At 38.3% G+C, this 15,425-nt stretch overlaps 1 protein-coding gene across 3 annotated transcripts in view; it reads left to right on the forward strand.

The window, feature by feature from the left end:
- The window catches only part of CABCOCO1 (ciliary associated calcium binding coiled-coil 1), a 91,829-nt gene that overhangs the window by 49,835 nt on the left and 26,569 nt on the right, over window positions 1-15,425 (forward strand). For 2 of the 3 annotated variants that reach the window (XM_084524862.1, XM_084524863.1), the window contains exons 7-12: window positions 255-395; window positions 3,155-8,306; window positions 8,875-8,940; window positions 12,773-12,874; window positions 13,126-13,296; window positions 14,705-14,804. In XM_084524862.1, coding sequence (XP_084380988.1) covers window positions 255-395; window positions 3,155-3,232 — 219 coding nt within the window. In that variant the 3' untranslated portion in view covers window positions 3,233-8,306; window positions 8,875-8,940; window positions 12,773-12,874; window positions 13,126-13,296; window positions 14,705-14,804. Of the gene's footprint in view, window positions 1-254; window positions 396-3,154; window positions 8,307-8,874; window positions 8,941-10,586; window positions 10,703-12,772; window positions 12,875-13,125; window positions 13,297-14,704; window positions 14,805-15,425 lie in introns of all 3 variants that reach the window. The other variant, XM_084524864.1, reaches the window with a different exon arrangement.

Genomic DNA, 15,425 nt, shown 5'->3' on the forward strand with positions numbered 1-15,425 from the left:
CCAGGCAAGTGGTTGAGCCATCCCTGGAGGTCTTTAAAAGATGTTTAGATGTAGAGTTCAGTGATATGGTTTAGTGGAGGACTCGTTAGAGTTAGGTCAGAGGTTGGACTAGGTGATTTTGGTGGTCTCTTCCAACCTAGGTGATTCTGTGATGCTGTGGTTGTTGGGTGTCTTCGGGCTGACACTGTTGGTCCTGTAGAGAACAAGAGAAAGCTCTAACTTACATATTTCTTATTATGGTTGGTTGCTGCTAGGGATCTGATCAAGAAGGTCACCTGGAAGAACCCTGTCCAGAGGCAGAGTCCCTTGAATCAGGTGCTGTGGCTGCTTTCACTGTTGAAGATCAGAAGTCTGCAGTGGGTGGAATCCCAAATGAAATCATTGGCAACCTTGAGGTACTATTGCTAGAAAGCTATTCGCTAATTCTATGGTTAATTAGCTAGCTCAGCTTTAATGAATATAAACTGTATTCATGCTAAAGCTGGCAAAAAGCACGTCCATATGCTGTAAGAATGTGAATTAGCCTCTATAAATAGCTCATAGTTTAGTCAGCCTACGTGTGACAAGATAAAAAATATTCAGTAATATAACAACATATATCTTCAGCATTACTATGTGTTAGAAACATGGGCCAAATCCTGCTCTCAGTGATGTCAGTGGCAAAATTCCTCTTTGGGGGTTCAGGACCAGCTGCTAGGATGAAGCATGTGCAATATGTGCTTAATATAAATTGTTAGACACATCTTTGTTACACATCCTCCGATCCGTATCAGGAATAACACACTCATACCAATTCTAGACCTTGGTTGGTAGCAGCGTAAGGGTAGAAGAGCCATCCTAATGGAACAGATCAGGTTTCAGTGTGTGGTCTGCAGACTCCGAAGAGTCTGTGAGTTATTTCTTAAGTGTTCGTGAAAGGTAGTAAGCTATTGTCAGTGGGCTTAAATTTGTAGTAGGGTGATCTGCTTCTCCATAGGGTGGTCTGTAAACTGAAACATGTGGAAAGCCAGCAGAGTAGACCGTTGTTATTTTGTAAACTGCTCCCTCAAGCGTATGAAGTTATTGATAGTAAACCAGCTAGAACTCAGTTCAACAATGGAAATACTATGTGGTCGTATTTCAGCGATCAGGTGGCATTAAGCACTTTAAGCTTTGTGTCATTACAGTTTTTGATCCAGCATATAGGATACGGTTGACTGAGCAGAAGTTTATTAAATATATAGTATTATCTGAAAATAGTGTGATATTGATAAATTGCTTTGCATGGATTATGTATGAATGGGAAATATCAATTGGAATAATGATACCATCGTTAGATCTACCTACTTCATTTCATATTCCCTTTCAGCATGCCTTTGGCAATGGAAGAGAACCTAGCCTATGTTCTCTTACTCCTTTCCATCCCTACAGAACAAAGGAATGCATGATTTTCACTTGACCTTGATTTCATTAGCGTCAGTACTAAGAGCTTTTCTTCTTTACAAAACCTGCTGAGATGAAAGAAATGCATTTTTTCCTCTTTCAGAACTCTAGTTATATACCTAGAAAAAAAAATCCTTTTTGTTTTTGAAAGTTGTTCAACAGTTCATCTTTTTCACCTGATATTTAAGTTGGGGTAGTCCCACCATGAGATTTTTTTAGCTGCTACATAATCAAACTCATGGCATTGTGTTGTTATGAAAGAACTGTGATTTTGCAATCTGCATTTTGTCTGCAGTGGACAGCTTTTGCTCTTGTTGGGTCTAGAAAATAACTTCCAGTCTGAAATCATAGTGCTGATGCTCAGTGATGGTAACAGCAGCCAGAGTAAGCATGGTGGCAACTGATTTCCACTGAATGTAGAATTGGAGACAGAGAGCTTAAAAAAAATGGAGAAAAAAAGGCATCTGGGGTGGCTAGGAGAGGATTAGCCTGGAGGGTCAGTGTTCCACAGGAAAGCATCTAAGCATACTTACAGTTTATGGGAGTATAGGGATAGGAACATATTTGTTGGTACTTGAAGGTGGATTTAATATGATGAAGGCAATATCCAAAGGCACAAAGCTGAGATAGAAATCCCAGCTTTTTGATGCTGACCAATTGCATGGAGAACTTTGGAAAAAAATTCTCCATAGACCAGATGTTGAGGCTATCTAGTGACAGGAAGTTTGCAGGATAGCAGCAGTAGGGATTTCCAGGACTGGCAAAAAAAAATGTTCCTAACATGGCGAGTTACTGCAAGTTTTTACGGGCCACATCCAATCACTTTATCAAAATTATATGAAGTCTATTCAGAATGTATCTCTAAGTTTTGGGTCAGTTTTGATAGTCTGTGAAGGACCTTTTATCCCTTTCTAATTGTTTCAACAAAACATCACAATTCTTGGAAGGACTGCATCATTGCACGCCTTCTGTTCCTCATGTATCTTGGCAGTGGTGTATGCCGACACGGAAAAATACACGTAAACTCCCCATAAAACCCCAATATTTGTGCTCTTTGTCCCAGTGATCCCACATTTCTATATGCTATCAAATTAAGAACTGCTACACTTTATCACTGCTGCAGATTTCACTAAGATATGTCAGAACCTTTGTACTTTCCCCCACGAATATTACACTGCAAATTAAGTGTTCAGTATGTACAACAGTCTGGATTTCCAGAATATGATACACATTCATAATTGTGTTTGTAATTAAGAAAGACAAGCAACATCACAGAAATATGTTTTTTTTATTGTTCATTTTCAGTAATGCTTTCTAATTCCAGTCATTTCAATAAAATGTATTACACTAGAGAACAAACATCTGCAGCAAAGGAAAACAGTGGAAACAATCAAATCCCAAAGCAATTTTTCTGATTTGGTGTTTATTGGTAAAGGCTGTCTGAGAATACAGGCAAATTAGCCTATCTCCCAAGACAAGGTTATATGAGAAATGGCTGTCCCAGATCACTTCCCGTTCATGGCAGACATACCATACATCGGGATTGCGCACAGTAATACGATAAAGTGTTATCACGTAAGTACAGGCTGAAACACCGTTATGTCTGCAAAACAGGAAGGTGTGTAGGATAATGTCTGTCTTACTGCACCACACTGTGTCAAAACCACAAAGACAATGTGCAGCCTAAGATAGCTCCAGCATAACCACTTTTTTCTTCTGATTTTCTTTACAGGCAGAGATAAATGAAAAGCTGCAAATACAAGAAGAAGCTTATACTTTGAGAACCGAAAAATTAAAAAGTCCTAAATAACCAGATAAGAAAGGTGGTGTTGAAGTTTACGGAAACTGGGGGGTGGGGGGTGATACACAGAGAAGACTGGCTCTCTGCCAGAGCATAATTATTTTTGTATAAAGGAAAATGGTTCACTTAACTTTTACCTAGAAATAGTTCGTCCGAGTTCCTCAAATTCACTGTGTTCTGCCAGGATTGTTGTTTAGTTTAGACTTAAGTGGGAGACTGTAAACAGAAGGATATGTAATACAAGCATGTTGAAGTTCAGTTTATTTCTGAATATAAATCTCAGTTAAAAAAAAAAAAAAAACAACTCTCTAGTTTTATTATTTCTTTCTTCCAGTTGTGAAATGCTTAAAAGTTTCTGCTTTTTCAGGATATTTTGCTGGAAGGAGAATACACAGAAAGAAAATGTAATTTTGAGGCATTGCAGATACACTAAGGAGAGAATTTAATTAACATGTAATTATACACTTTTTTCTATAGTTAGTCATTAATAACATGTATGTTATTTCATTTTAATTTTTTTCTAAGCTTTTAAACTAGTTTCATATATTACACTTCTTTATTTCCACCATACTAAAACTGCGTAAAAGAAGAGTATGTACTTTTACAGTCTTCCCAGAAAGAATTCCTTTTGATTTCCGTGGATTTTTTTCTGGAATATGTGTAACGTTTCATCTGAAAATGCATTTCGTATTCCTCTGTATGCTAACATCATTCCATATTTTGTCAGACATTATAGAAATGTTGTAAACACAAGAGGAATCTTAACTATACAATAATTGACATCAGAAGAACTGGTTTAACGTCTATGTTTCAAAATAGTAAACTATACTAATTGCTATGTTACAGAACTCTGTGCCCTAGAAAGCATGGTAAAAACAAGTCATGCTTTCAAGCGTAAGAGCTGGATTGCGTGTTTAAGTGAATATTTACGAAACAGAATATTTTATTTGTTACAATTTTGTATTTGTTTCTCGTTAAGTAAAATGTTAGGCTTTGTTTCACTTCACCCACATTTTTATGGTGAGAACGAAGAACGTTCGCAAGCCTGACTCATCCAGGCAAAAATGACAATAACCTGAAATAGTTTGCCTGAAAGGTCTTGTTTGTCACTGCCTGCCTTGCATGGGCGTGCTGAGAGCACAGCCAGAAGGGGGCATTGCCTGCACGTTGTTCATCAGAAAGAGCTCCCAGAATTAAAAGACAATATTCAGTAGCTGCGTTTGAGTGCCAATAGCCTGGAAGTACTCTTTAAAGTACATGTCAGATGTGTGGGCACTGGACTCTCTGTAAAGCAGTTGTTTGAGATGTTAAGTGGGCAGAATATTTTAGTTGGTCTCACCTGTTGAGAAAAAGAAATTCTTCCCGTTACATGACCAGAAGTAAGCTCTATAGCAATTCACTAAAAGTTTTCTTCATTTTTCTATCCAACATGGGCCAACAAGTTAATAAGAGCTTCCTTTCAGCTATAAAAGCTAACTATTCCAATTTGAACGGTGAAGTAACTCATGAGGAATTATTGGTTTATCCTAAAAAAAAATCCTTTAAAATCTCTAAGACCCATGGTTATGTTCTGCAATGTTTTATTGCTTTGAAATATGACTTTTTTTTTTTTGGTCATGAAAAATTTCTAAAATCAAAAGGACCTTTATTTTGATACATAAATTAATTTCCCAGAGCATTATGCTAATGTCACAAGTTTCCCTGATTTTGAACTCAAAGGTGTGAACATAACTTCTGAAAAGAACTGTCTGTATGGAAGGGGAGGAGTATTTCTTAAAATTTTTGCTGAAAACGTTATTGTCAATTTAGCACTTCAGTCAAATCTGATGACTACAACATTCTTGCTATATGACAAAGCAGAAAAGGAATAATGATGGTTTATGTTAGGACCTAAACAAAGTTAGGAGCTAAACAAAGGCTTTTGCCCATATCTCTTCCTCCCTCTCCCATATTTTGTAGAACTTCTGGGAAATTTTGAAGTGCTTTGAAGATGAGAAGTTGTATATGAACATCAAGTATTACTGCAGTGATTTGTTAGCAGTCGCTCCTAGTACATATGCATAACAGCTGAGGTACTGCAGAAATTCCACGTGGAGTTCAAATCCCACAAACCGTACTTGTAGCTCTCTTCCTGCTGACTAATAGTATTTGTAGCTATCTTCCTGCTGAAATAATGCTACCAATAAAAACAGCCCCAGGGATTATTATTATTTTTTTTAATTATTTTTGAAATGGGAGGGGGGATAGTTAAGGAGACTCAGTTGAAGGCGGGAAGATGAGCAAAAGGTGGACATGACATCTCTCCAAGCAGTCAGAGTACATGCTCTGACACAGCATATGAACATCAACTCGAAGAATCCTTTCATGTCTTCAGAATGGTAATATGAAATGCAAAACGTCATGCTTTGGATGGATGGGTAGGAACAAAATGTTCAGATGCAATATGGTGCATTAAGAACAGTCTCCAGCCTGTATTCCTGGCTTTTCCGATGGTTTAAATCAGGCTTGCTGTTTTTAAAGTCTCCCGTGTCATGTTGAGTTACTGCTATAGTTGTCTCTAAAAATAATTATACTGTCATTTCTGGGACCTACAGTTGAGGCTTTTGAGGCTTTGGCATAATAATCTTTGATTTTTTGTTTCACTACTGATGTGACATAGTTCTTTAAAATATACATACTTAACGTCGTTCTTAACGGGTTCCACCCTACAAAGCTTTCAATTTAAATCAGGCAGATGTAGAAAAGAAGAAAGATGTTACATTCTGCCTTGTCTCCCAAATAAGCAAGGATTTTCTAGGCGGAAAGGGATAGAAGAAACACTATAGTTTTTCCTCTGTAAGGTATAATATTGATGCTTTTTAGCATCTGCATGGTAAAATCCTGGTCTCCTCTAGGATTTTATAATGAGGTAGTGAACAACTAGTAATTATCCTCTAGCAAAAGAAAAGCTTTTCAAGCAATGCTTTTCCTGCATTACACTGACAGAGGATGGAAGTTTAGAAAAGATGGAAAGCAGCACTTTCCTGCATTACATTGACGGAGAATGAAAGTTTATAAAAGATGGAAAACAGCTTTCCTAATAAGAAGCTGGCTGGAAAAGATGGAAAAGGGGGCAAAAAGAGAAAAGTTTTTTTTTTTTTTTTTTTTTTTTTTTTAACCTGTTCCACAGTGTTTTGCCATGACCTTTTCTTCTCAAGCCTTGCTTCTCTCCTTCTGCACCAATACTTAATTTGAATTTGAAAATTACCACATTGTTTCCTTCCTAAAATTATAACTGACATTCCTAGAAAATTTGCTTTCCCAGAAAAGCACTGTGCGTGGGCTTTGTATTCAGCTTTCCACAAGTGAGAAAAAGACATTTTCTTCAATAATCTACCCTGCCAACGTGACCACAAAATGTGTGCAAAGTCAGCATTTGTCCATTTAAATCAGATTTTTAAGCACATGATTCAGTTAACCACCAGTACGCATGCATCCAGGTGCAGGTATTGTACTTATTTGTAAGGATTTATTTTGTGAGTAGTGTATTGTTTTCATTGATGGGCTTTGGTTTGCAGTTCATACTAACTGTGTAACAAGAAACATATTTGTATTACACACACTTGTTGGTTGTGGTGTTTTTTGTTTTGTTTTATTTGTTTGTTGTTGTTGTTTTTTCCAGTAGTATATTTTAAACTTTTTCAGTCCTTATTTCTGCCTTTCCATCCTGTAAGGTGCTTGGGCTCCTCTGTTAAGGGATTCCTGTGAGATCTGTCTTGTTCTGGTGAGATTTTCACAAGCCACTGCAAAGAAGGGTGTTCTGATGCTACTGCTGCTGTACAGAGCCTCCCTAGCATAGGCTTGATCCCAGGTTGTAACCCAGAAGTAAGTAGAAGACAGCTGCTCAAAAGAGAGGATACTATTATGGGCTGTACCCTCTCATCTTTAGCTAGCCCCTGTTTATGTCAGAGTGTGGATATGACAGATGAACTTCAGCACGGGTTACGTTCATATCAAGGGTCGTAAAGAATTCATAGCTAGTGCGTGTAGCTTTCCTGTGGTGTGGAAGGGATGTTTACACTCTTACTAGCACTAGTAAGAGCGATGTGTCATCCTGAAGCAAAAGATACTGCGGGTAACCGGGCAATTCACCCCCTTTCCTCTCCCTCGTATTCATTTTAGGATGGTGTTATACCTGCCCCTGCCACAATGTGCGTGGTTCTGCTGTACACTGGCGTAGGGAGGAGTTGTGCCCAAGGTGAGATCACCTCTATTTCTCTGCCACAGTTGATGAGGAAGTGACAGCAGTGACAAAACACTCAGGCTGCGTTGCTTGCCATGAGCAACTCAAAACTCATGCACGTAACTCTTCAACCCATTTTCTTGTGGCACTTCAAGTGTGCAGAGCAAGCGACAAACTCCAGCAGTTGTGGATTTAGATTACACGTTCGTGCCAAAAAAGAGAAAGAAAGAAAAAAATCAAAGGATAGTTGCAGTGACTCATGTAATTGAGAGTCCCATTCAGATGCAGAGCATTAAAGAGAACTTTGGAATTAGTAATACTGCAGAAAGAACAGAATGTAAAATATTTCCCGGACAGAAAGAGCCTGGCTTTTTACATAGTAGAATTAGTGGCCCACTGCTTTAAAGCTTTCACTGACAAAGCAAAGACTGCATTAAATATGAGGTTTGTGTTCACACAGAACTCTACGCTCTCACTGTTGGCTAGGCATGCCAGTAGTTGTACTTGTTTTTGCACATTTAAGCAGCTGATTGAAAGAACGAAATAGGGAAAGGTCAGTCGCTGTAAGTGCCCTGGTACAGTGGAATAGGGGGAATAAGAAGGGAGACCTATGGCCTGACAGGAGGAGATTGTTCAAAGGCTATGAGAAAGAATGGTGCATAAAAGTTACTTGCCTAAAATGAGGATAGTAATTCTCCATTCCTGGAGGAAAGGCTGTTGGAGTTGTATTGATTTGGGATGCTGATGTGGATGGTGATTCAGGTTGGGAGATTCTGCAAGTGCTTTAAAGGATCTTCTGGATGAGCCAGTTCCTCCAGTGGCTGCAAAGAAGGCCTCAGGATTTTGCCTCCCTCCACTGAGGTTAGTCCCTGAGAATATTTCAAATTTTTAACCGGGCTCTTTTTTAACCCTTTCTGAAGATGTCTCATACAACTTTTTCTTAAAATCTGCATCTTGTCTCTTTTAAACTCCAGCCAACGCAATTTCTTGTCTAAACAGTCTGTTTTTTATGATTGCATTAATTAGAAGTATAAGAAATGTCACGTCTGGACAGAGCAGGATCCAAATCTCCCAGCGTTCTTCCTTTGGCATTGTTTATGAGACGTGTTTAGGGAAAAGTATAGGAACAGGATACCCTTCAGACTGAGGGATCCTTGGCGTAGCCTTCTATTGTTCAGTGGTTTAGAAACTTGTGGAGCCCAAGTATGCTCCCAGACCAAACAGTGGTTTGAAATTAAGTGATATTTTCTCCATAAACATGCCTAGGCCTTTTTTGAACTCTAGCTACCATACTATTCCATAGCAGCAAGCTCCACGCTTTAATTTGGTATTGATTAACACAAGCTTAAATGGATGGAAGAGGTTTGAGATTGCTTGTCCCAGAGTCTGTCAAGTTCCTCAGTTTTATCAGTCACTTCTTTGTTTTCAGGTAGTACAGGCAGTGAGCCACGAATTTGCTGACTTTTCATGTACACAAGGAGCAGCCAAGATCCAGGTAAGAGAAAGCGTATGTTGCGCTCTGCTAGGCTGAACCTAAATTTCTGCCACTGGTCCTGTTACTTGTCATTTTTTTCTTGTGCCATACCTAACTTAATTATAATCTTCCTGAGCAGAGATGTATCATTCAGTTTTTATCTGTGTGTCAGCAGACATACGCATGCCCGCCCGCCTGCCTGAACAGAAAAATACTGACAAAGAGGGGAAAAATGCCCATGTTTGGTCTGTCAGGCAGACACTGGATATTTTGCTATTGTAATCATCAGAGTACTAAGTTTATTTGGAGCATATAAGTCGTGAATTACCATGCAGCTCCAAGAGGAAAACTTTGCCCTTTGATTGTTTTCCAAAGAAATGTTCTCAATTTCTTTTCTGCCAAATTCATATTACAGATCATACTAACAAATTTTCCCAAGCCTTATTGACCTCCTCCCTTCTTCACAGTAGTAACAGAAATTTCACTCATCACTGAGAGATGTTGAAGATTGCTAAATTTTGCTGATTTAGGAGCTGAGTGAATGAGACAAGCAGACAAAAATGTAGATACTGCATTGCAGAAGGCAGTTAGCTCCATTAATAAGAAAAATAGAACTTGTGATATTTCTGCTATTTCGCAGTACATTAGTAAATTGCCTGCTAACAAGCTAAGCAGTGGGTCTAAAGCACTCCCTCATGTCAAAGCCAGAAGTGTGCATACTGTACTGGGGAGTATTGATTTAGGGAGGACATTTTTTTTTTTTTTTTTTTTTTACTTCCCTTCCACCTGTAAATCTGTGCTTGCTTTTGCCAAAGTAAGACAATGTAACAGCGATGCTTAGTACATAGCATTGAACTAGGTCTTTGATTTTGATTGGAGCCGAGTTCTCGATGTTCTCTCCTCCTAAATCATTTGTAGGCAGCTGGGTGAGCCTGCCAAGCCTTTAGTCTGAGTAAGGACTTTTGGTTTGTTTGTATTTCTCAATGAGCAAGGTGAGACAAAGCAAGCTCTTTACTGTACTTCCGTACTATTCACATTTACAGTCATCTGCAATTGCCACGTGACAAATTTGCCACTTATACAATTTTTATTGAAGTTTTTCTACCAGGTGATTTTTGGATAAAAGCAAGGTTCCGATTTTGTGTTACTTTTGCTCTGAGATCATTTCAGCTTTTCTTTTCTTTTTTTTTTTTTTTTTTTTGAGATGTCACATTTCAACTTAACAAATTGCCAGTTCATGCAGCTCAGATGCCCCAGAAGTCATTTCCAATGATGTACTGTAAAAGCAGGACTGATACAGATCTCTTGACTACATTTCAAAGACTTACCTTTGGATTACAGGGTTGCAGATGAGACTTTAATTCTGTAGAATTCAGTGGAGAGATGCTCATTTGCCACCAAAGGCTTTTTTTTCCCTACTTCATTTTTTTTTTTTTTTTTGTGAGTAGTAAGGATGTGGGGTCTGATATTCTGTAGAAGTAGTTGAATAAATTATTCAATTGAATTCAATAACTCTCCATGCCAATATTTCTGTGAAATAATTCTTGTGCAGGGCTGCATGATGGTATGTCTTTGTTATATATGACACCTTTGTATATTGTCTCCCAAATATAAATCAGGGGGATCATCTTTTACAACCTTAATCTCCAGGCTTACTCCCTGCTCAGGTGAAACGCTTCTTGATCTCAACTGGCATATTTACCTTGGTGTGACTCAAGTGTAACAGAGGCGTGCTTGGGCTGCTTGAGGCTGTCAGGCTGGGACCAGCGTTGGCGGGGTGGAGGTAGGCTCAGGAACCAGGAGAACCGGGCTGAGCCCCTGCTCATCTCCACTGCACTATTGAGAAATGTTGTGATTTAGATGGATGCACGTTATTCCCCAGCTTTGTGTCAACAATCAAATAGGAGCTTTTGGATTTATTAGTTCCCAGTCCTACACCTATCTTAAATCATTATCATATAATAAGAACTCTATATGGTGCATTGTCAATAAAACCTAATATTGGGAAGATTACTGATCATCTAGTGCAAATGGAGAGCACTGTAAATGATTTAGAGAATATGTGTCAAACGTTAACGCTATCTAATACCTTCTAAAGTAAGTTGATAGTCATAAATCTAAGATAAACGGACTGTAAAACCACTTAAGAAGAAATAATACTTGTTTAATCAGGCTTCCAGTGAAAAGACTAGGTAGAAGAGAAATTCACAAGGAATTATTAAATCTTTTCTAATTCAGTACACTTTTGATAGGGAATACAAACCCACATTTGATAAGCAATTTTGATTACCTAAAGCTATCCTTGTAATAGTGCTAAATTATGACCCCACGGAGGGGGGGGGTGGAAAAAAAGGAAGACTAAAGGGCATCTCTTTTATGGCTTACTGAGCTCTCATTTTTCCAGATTCAGCACTGTGTATATCAGATGGAGATATAAAGGGTATTCATTGGAATTACCGTGCTGTTGGATCATGGGTGGTGTGTTGGGTTAGTTTCTGTTGATTTGGCTGTTCCTGTTCACTGATAACAGAAGCGGTACGTTCATTTAATGCTTTCCCCTGGGAGGAACAAGACATTTATTGGGAAAAGACTGCTTAAAATGATAGTGGAACAAACTCTGTGTTGTCGCATAGCTGAGTGGTAACTTACATAAGCTTAGTCTGTTGATTTCAGAGTATTTTCTACACTTGGATTCTGGAGAAAATTGTTTCACTTTCTATTTTTTTTCTTCAGATCCATTTGAAAGGTGAGTAAGTGTAGGTAGTGGAAAAAATAGGTTATGATTTTCATTACCAATGTTCTGATACTTCAGTTCTTACATGGAAAAAACTTCCATTTTCTTCAGTAGTTTTTTAAGTCCACTTGTTAATTCTTGTTCATCCTTTTGGCTTTATGATTGCTCAGAGCTCAGCATCACTGCCAGCATTTATTAGACCTTGACACAGAGCTTTTCTTGAACCAACTGTAAAAGTATATTTAGCCATGGAGAAATCTTTCCAAAGAGAAGTGTGCTGTGACTCATGTGACTCTGCTGTTGCTCTGTTGACCTGAGCAGACTTACTCATCGTTTACATAGTGGCACATAGTGGCAGACAAGATTAGATTCTGGCTTGATGCCCTTTTTTTTTTTTTTCCTTAAAGATAAAATGGATATCCAACTTCTTTTCCCCTATTATGAAAAAATAAGGACACGTATGTTGCTTTGATTGGAATTAGTGAATGAAATGCAAATGCATCTGATCCATTTATAACTCATATTGCAAAAATAACCAGGGGATGATATGGCTGTGGCCAAACTGTATTACTTAGTACCTGTTTTATTCTTGCTCCCTCTCAGATAGGAAAACCTACATGTGAGCCATTGCTATGCACTGGCTGTAATCACATCAAGTTGTACAGCAGTGTTTGAAATGGTTGTTTTCATAATAGGGATGAAACCTTGGTAGCAAATTTCCGTTAGCTGTGAATTTTTGAGATACTGAAGTCTAGCTGAAAGAAAGCTTGTTGATTTACTTTCTGCTTTCTCTTCAGCTGGTATAAAGCTAGAGTCATTTTACTAAAATAGCAGCTAAACTGAGCATACGTTAAAGAAAGATCATTTCAGAAATCTGTCAGCCTTGAGAACATTTCTCTTCCATTTCCTGAGAATACCAAGGAATAATTGGTTTTGCTACTCTGAGGCAGATCAGCTGTAGCGTGTATAAGTTGTATGTGTGTTGTGTGTGGTGTATTAGTTAGTAGTTTAAAAAAACAACAAACAAACACACATGCACACACACACACAAAAAAAAAAAAAAAAAGAAAACAGAAGCAAGAGCTGGGCTGATTTTTACCTGCTGTTTGGTTGTTACAGGAACTGCAGTGTCTGGCCTGCCAGCAGAGAGCAGGGAAAAATTCACACGTGATCAAGACTTCCTCTGAGAACTGGAAGCTGAAGCCTTCATCGCATAAAGTGGTTTGTGAAAAGGACAATTGCTTGAAAATGGTCAAATTTTATTTTGATGTCAGTGCTTTTTAAGATCTATGTTTTGGGTTGTTGGATTTTTAAACACTGAAGGGTCACAGAAAGATGGTGATAACAGATAGCTAGTAGCACGTACTATTTTATGGAAGTTAATTTGTCAACAGTCTGGGAGATGTGGATGGCTCATACTGATTGGAAGTGGAAGACCACTGGGATTTGATTTTATTTGATTTGCATTGCAGGACCTGAATGGGCAGCTGAATGAGCAAAGAGGACTGGAGGGTGCATCCTTGGCTTATGTCAGCTGCAAAAACTCTGTTCAGGGGGCCCTAGCAAGGCTGTGCTTGAGGACCTGCCCCCCTCCTCGTTCAAGCTACATATGGGAGACACCCTCATTGCTTACTTATAAGCAGGTAAATCACACGTGCACACACATTCCTCTGTTATAATTAAATTAAAATCTTACTAATTTGGAGGCATACCTATCACGTTCTCTTCTAGGAAGAAACTATTATTTCTTCTTTTATTCTTTTCTGCTTGAATCCCAAGCTATCAAGGGCTTTCAAAGGAAAAGGAGTTTTTCTTTAGAAAAAAAGTCTATTCAAATTATTCATGATTTATATCAAGAAGGGACCTTTCCTCTTTCAACTAGTAAAAAAGGGGGAGTTTGATCTTCCTCAAAATCATTTGAGAACCTTGTAGATTTCTTTCCAGAGCTAAAACTTTCTTACAAAGCTTTGGATATTCAGCAGAATAATGACTATTACATAATTGAAGCTCAATACAATACCATGGGGCTAATAAATGGTCTCCTGGTTCTATAGAAAATGTAACAAATCATAATAGCACTTATTGGGACTAGGCCAGGCACAAATGACAAAGCTGCTTTTGAAAGCGAGTTCTGGCCAGAAATATTCTTGGACCAAGATCATTTTCTTGACTGTCAGGGGTACATTTACTCCCTTTAATTTTCAGCCTAGATTTTATGTTGATCCTGAAACACTGAATAAAATCAAGCCCGTCAGTGCTGCTACTGCAGCTGTTACAGATGTAAATGCAAAGAAGGCTATTTAAGACAAGTTTGTTTCCCTGAATATGTTATTTTGAAATTATGCAGATTATACAAAAAATGGCTTGATATGTCCTTATTGTGCCTTTTTAAAGGAAGAAAAGGATGCTACACTATTAAGTGGTTTATTAAAGTTTCCGATCACAGCTCTTTTACTTAGAAAATAACTGTTCTATTGCGTGCTGTGAAGCTGCCTGTAAATAATTGGCAAAGGGGTATACTGCTTTGTGTTTTCCATAGAGAAAATATCAAATTCAATTGATTAATCAAAAGGGGCATTCTTTGATGGAAGGAAACCTTTACAAACTTTATTAAAAATATTGAATGAACCATGAGCAAAGTTCATAATCTAAGCTTCTGCTCTACTTTCTCAGGTGTGCTAGCTTCTGTGTAAACCTTCAAAAATTCTCATAAAGCAGGACATGAGATGTATTTAAAAACAAAACAAAACAATGCCCAACAACAACAACAAAACAGAGCAGTGTATTCCAAAACCTCTATCTTGGTTTGTCTCTGCTATATCACTGTGGCTTCACTGTTTTTCCAGGAGTCACTCTATTTCCACTGGAGAGACAGGTATAATAATCAAGGTTTGGACCTTTTTTCAGTGAGTAATGCAGAAGCATACTCATATCATCTGTCTTTTCATGGAGAGCTTTTCTCTTATTCTGAAGGAAGAAATGAGATTGCTTTCATTAAAGACAAGCTACGTATGACCTGCAGGCTGAGCAAATGTCTCCTCTCTTTTTCAGGACGACAGCGATCATGTGGACAAATGCAAGATGGCTGGTGAGAATGAAGACAAGTGAAACGGAAACTCCCAGACCTGAGGGGAAAACAGAGCTCAAACAGGTGAGATTACCATATCTCTGTCTTGTAATCAACACTGAAATCATGGTCTGTATATGAAAGATTACATGTAAAGCCATTGTGCCATTCAAGGTCAAATGCAATTGGAAGTTAGCAAATAAGAGGTTTGTATTTAGCAGCAGGAAAAAGGTATTGGAATGTGTCCATGTACCAATATGTTCCATCATTGGAACGTATTTTGATCAGAGATAAAAATAGAGGGACAGAATAACTGAAGATATATATGTGAAGTGTGAATAAGAGAAACTGCAAACACTGACTGATCATAGTACAGTAACCTGACGTCATTTTTGATTAGATCACAAGGTAGAGTAAGTTCAGACTAAGCATTGATGCAGCAGAGTGAGAGAAAGGTGTCTTCTGTAGCCACAAGGGCTCAAGTATTCAGACCCTGGGCGAGCAGTTATTCCAGGAAGCTATCTAGGACACACACAACAAAAATGTGGAGATTTGATGGGCATCCTCTGCACTCTTTTTTTTTTTTTTTTTTTTTTTGTGGTGCCTTTCTATATTGTCCCCTCCTTGTCCTTACTCCAAGCAGGGATGGCAGCACAGAGCTGATGGCTATGCCTCAGTCAGCACACAGCCCGAATCTCACAGAGG

The sequence above is a fragment of the Aythya ferina genome (genome assembly GCF_964211825.1).
Source record: "Aythya ferina genome assembly, chromosome: 7".
Classification (NCBI taxonomy): domain Eukaryota; kingdom Metazoa; phylum Chordata; class Aves; order Anseriformes; family Anatidae; genus Aythya; species Aythya ferina.